Here is a 5,000-nt window from a genome sequence, read left to right as displayed (position 1 = left end):
AAAAAAAATAATAAAATAACAATTGATTGTTTACCCAACTAGATAAATCCACAAAGATATGATATTGTTTTGTAGAGCTTTGATAAATTTGCATGACTATAACTGCTGCTGACAAGCTTTATCGTCGTGACAACGTATATCCTTTGAATATGACCTCATAAGCTAAATAAATACAGAATCATCAATGCATAGAAAATATGGCAATAGTACTTCACGACTACCATTAATATATCTCCGCAGATCTATGGGATAACAATTGTGAGACGTATGGAAGTGTTAGATTGTAGTACTTTTGTGTGATTTGGATAAGGATGTTCTGTAGAATAAGTGGCAAACACTAGTTTTTGGGGAGCAGACATTAGGATCACTGGAATATTATTTTTTGAGGATTTCTAAATTTAGTAATATGTACATTTTGGTTTAGAAAGGTCCGCTATAGACTTATTTCACTACGATAAAAGGAAAATTCTTAATCTCCTGATTAAAAGGTGTTTCGATGAAATGTTTTTCGGCGGGGTGTCTCTTGGCTTGGTAAATAGAATCAGATTATTGTATAACCTGGTTTTAAGAATAACTTTATAATATTTCTTATAATTTTAATCATGCACGTCAAGAATAGAAATCTCCATTGAACAATACATGTGATACAGAAAAAGCATTTGTAGATTTATCGATTAATCATTCGGATTTGGTGGTTCGATTTCCTGAATTTTGAATAAACTCTCGATTTCATATTAAAATAAATCTTACCGATTGATACATTAATTCGTTCTCCTCAGAGTAGTCTTTTTGTCAGAAAAGTATTTTTTTTATCTGATGACATCTCAATGAGTCGGCCAATTGGTTTGCCCAACATTTTCCCAAGACTAAGTTTGTTCAAAAGATTTGCATTAACATCTCTTTTGGAATGATATCATAATTTAAGCAGTTCTGAAAATGGTATTTCTTAAAATTTCAACAATTATCCTATTGCTCTTTACTCACGTTTGGTAAAGTATGTGAACCTTATATGCGGCTACCATCTAATGATGTAATCTAACAGTATTTATCTGATTATCAAGAAAACATTTGCCAACTAAGTTAAGCTGAAGATTGCCTATTCTTCTTAATATATTCTTGTCATCTTGTTTATGAGCTATTGGGTATCTGTTAGCAAAAGCTTCGTTATGTTAAGGCTTTAAACTGGTTCATGGTCGCACGCAAAGCGCTTCCCAGCCGAACCCAAATATTTTGACTTTGATCATTTGCTTTGCGAATAATTCTTTGCCTTGAATACAAATCTTATAATAAATCTTTTACTACATGAGGCAACAACTCTCTCACAATCGTCTATTTTAGACTTTGCCTTTTTTGGATGACATGTACCTAAGAATAAACTTAATTGATCCATCGTTAATGTCATTTTCTTCTTTTAAGTGGAACTTTGACATTTTTTAATTGTTGATTTTGGCAATTACAGCCATTTTTCGTTCTATTCGTGTTAATTAACTGAAATGAATATTGCCGCTATTTTTTCCATATAAACTAAGTAATTCTTCCTAATAGCAGAAGTATTTTCTCCTATAAAGAACAAACATAAATTAATATAATATACATAATATATACAGTATATATATGTATGTATATATATATATATATATATATATATATATATATATATATATATATATATATATATAATGATATATCAGTCGATGGAAATTAGCTTCCAGAATATTTTCACCGAAAATTCACAGTTTGCCCCAATCACGATTATTCTTTAGCTGCACCATAAAAAAAAAAAAAAAAAAAAAAAAAAAAAAAAAAAAAAAATTCCGTATGGTAACAATTCAGATATGACAGTTTGGATGGATACGAAACTTTTACTCCAAAAAGTTTACGGAGTGGAAGCAGTAAAGTAAAACAATGGCAAAACAAATAAAGTCCTCACTAGCAGAAAAAACATACCTGCTGACAGGTCGCAAGTTTTATTATATGATGTATAGAATATATACATCCAATTGATAATGACAGTTTCATAAGGAAAAAGATAGTAAATAAACCATAGAATTAATTCCGAATGTAAAATCATCTCCGTATGCTTTCAATACGTATTATACAATATGATTTTCTCATTTGTAGTTATAGAAGAAGTTACAATAAGTTGCAACAAGTTTTACAAAATCGGGTTATAGATGATATCTTAGATCAGTAGTAGTTAAAAAAAAAAAAAAAAAAAAAAAAAAAAAAAAAAAAAAAAAAAAACTTAACAGCTTTTCTGGCATTGAGAATTCTGTTTTTAATCACACATTAAATAGTCCTACTTTGGTGTACCTTGAGCTTCAGTCATTTTCTGTACAGCTGACACTTGGTCTATCTTCACAGATCAAATTATCTAAAACTCTAATCTACAGAGCCAAGAGATTCCAATATGTGAGGCATTTCAATCTGTTGTATATAAGAAATGACTGATTAATCAGTAACTTCCCTAATAATTTCCCATAAGGAAGACAATAAACTAATTAAAAAAAAAGTCGAAAGAGCAATTAGAGATTTCAGACCTACGTCGATGAAGATTATTACTATTTTACTTAAGTTTCCACATCAAACTTTCTTTTTTTTATTTTGACTGTGAATGAATATGCTGTATGATAATAACAATAATAACAAGAATCATTATCTTGATCCAGATCACCTCCAAAACTTAATGGGTTCTTACGGAGCATAATACTTCTCCGTTATCAAAATTTGCTAGAAATTCGACAAGAAGTTTTGAAGCAATCCTGCTGACGATCAAGTAAATAAATAAATAAACGGAGATCTTTTTAATACCATCTTGGTGGAGGTGATAAATAAATGAACGTATGTAAAATATAACCTTAGCGTAGTTCAAAATATGAATTCGATAAGTGTGTGTGGTACAGAATCATAAAGAAGTGGATTCTTATAGTAAGATTTTCGTATAATTTTTTAAGGTTTGCTAAAACGGAATAATTGAAAACTGAAAATGTAAATTGACTGAAATTACCTGAAGTGGGAATGGAGAGAGAACTGCTAACGCCCTGCTCTTTTGCTTAGGAGCTCGAGAGAATATTTGCAGGTATCCTTGCGAATACCAAGTGGAAAAATCGACCACTGTCTTCCGTTTTTCTGTAAATAATATTTTTCTATCAATCAACAATACCTTTTTTTTTTACAGAGAAAACATGTAATTTCTTTGCTTGTACAGCTTTGATTAATAATAAATTAATGATGCCTTAAAAAATTCCTGATGTTTGTAAATATATATATCATCTATTATATTTTCTTGGCATCTATGCTCTATTAAAAACAGCAGTCTTTTATTCAAAGGCTAATGTTGAAAACATTTTTTTCGAACAATTTAGGAACTGATATTCATGACAATCGGAATACCAAAAAAGCTCTTGTTAACAGTAAGATTCTGTAGAAAAAAAAAGTTAGAAAGAAAATGGGAAGCAGCATTAATCATGATTTCAATTGCAAGATTTTGCTTATCAATGAAAAGTAATGTAAATAAGATTACCATGTATTGATATACTGCAGATTGCAAAAGCTGCCTCTCTTCTTGCCACCATTCCAATCATACCACTTACGGTACCATCGGGTTGAGGGAATCCCCAGGTGCTGTCCTTAGGAGCAACCAACCTGTAACTAGGATGATAATATATAATTTTAATAGTAATGATGCTAACAATAATGACCAGGCGGGAATTAATATCAACCATTCAGCAAAGATCATATATTTGCAGTATTCTATTAAAATAGCTGATGGAAACTCGGAAATTATTTTATATCACGTGCTTATTTGCTGGATAAGAATATTGTAATCTACCCGAGAAGTTCTCAATCAAACTCAAAATAATTAAATTTGAATACTCTTTAATGATATATTTTTTTTATTGACCCCATACCTAGACGGTGCCATTAGACATTTAGGCTACTGATTTAATATGCGTTAATGTTTTCATATTTTGAGTATGAATGGTAGTGTGTAAATGTACGCGCTCTCTTACTTCAACATTGTTATTTGATATGTAGCCATGCAAGACTAAGAGCTAACTCAAACCTACTTGTGTTCTGTTATATGATCTACTTTTGAGTCATTTTTATTGATTATAGTTCTCTCTCTCTCTCTCTCTCTCTCTCTCTCTCTCTCTCTCTCTCTCTCTCTCTCTCTCTCTCAAGCTAGGGTAATCAAAATAGTCCCAAGACAATACGGATATAGGCAGAGAATGCATCATTTGCACTAATTTGATCTACAAAGTCGATGACTGAGGGGGAAACTAATAGAGATATTCAAAATTTTTAAAGGAGCAACAAATGGCTACAACAATATCTTCCCGCTTAGCACAAATCAGTCCAGAGGTAAAGGATACAAACTGGAATTGAGAAGATAAAACACCATTCAACGCAGTAATTTCTTTGCATACAAAATAGCAATTACTTTGAATAGACTTCTAGCGGATGTAATGTGCAGTAAAACGGTAAACGAGTTCAAGAATAACTTTGATAAGAACATAAAAACTCTCTAAACGTTTAAACTGATTTGCTCTACCCAAAAGCAAATCGAGTGTCTGCGATTAGACTAAAAAAGTCTTTGGGACATCAAAAATTCTCTCTCTCTCTCTCTCTCTCTCTCTCTCTCTCTCTCTCTCTCTCTCTCTCTCTCTCTCTCTCTCTCTCTCTCTCTCTCTCTTTAGATATATATATATTTATATATATATATATATATATATATATATATATATATATATATATATATATATATATATACATATATATATATACTCACACACACACACACACACACACACACATATATATATATATATATATATATATATATGTGTGTGTGTGTGTGTGTGTATGTGTATGTGTTTGTGGGTGGGTGTATGTGTACGCGTGTATGTTTGTAGGCACATATTATATATGATTTACACTTAATAATTCAATTTTTAGAGAAAATGGATGCTGATTTACAGCACACACATGTAGAATTT

General features: G+C 30.8%; 1 protein-coding gene across 1 annotated transcript in view; it reads right to left on the bottom strand.

Moving 5' to 3' along the window:
- The window catches only part of LOC137618332 (probable glutamate receptor), a 25,719-nt gene that overhangs the window by 8,912 nt on the left and 11,807 nt on the right, over positions 1-5,000 (bottom strand). The window contains exons 5-6 of the mRNA XM_068348503.1: positions 3,524-3,651; positions 3,008-3,129 (exon numbers count right to left, since the gene is read on the bottom strand). Of these exons, the coding sequence (XP_068204604.1) occupies positions 3,008-3,129; positions 3,524-3,651 (250 nt within the window). The remainder of the gene's footprint in view (positions 1-3,007; positions 3,130-3,523; positions 3,652-5,000) is intronic.

The sequence above is a fragment of the Palaemon carinicauda genome, chromosome 2, assembly GCF_036898095.1.
Source record: "Palaemon carinicauda isolate YSFRI2023 chromosome 2, ASM3689809v2, whole genome shotgun sequence".
Classification (NCBI taxonomy): Eukaryota; Metazoa; Arthropoda; class Malacostraca; order Decapoda; family Palaemonidae; genus Palaemon; species Palaemon carinicauda.
This window is presented reverse-complemented; position numbering and strand designations above follow the sequence as displayed.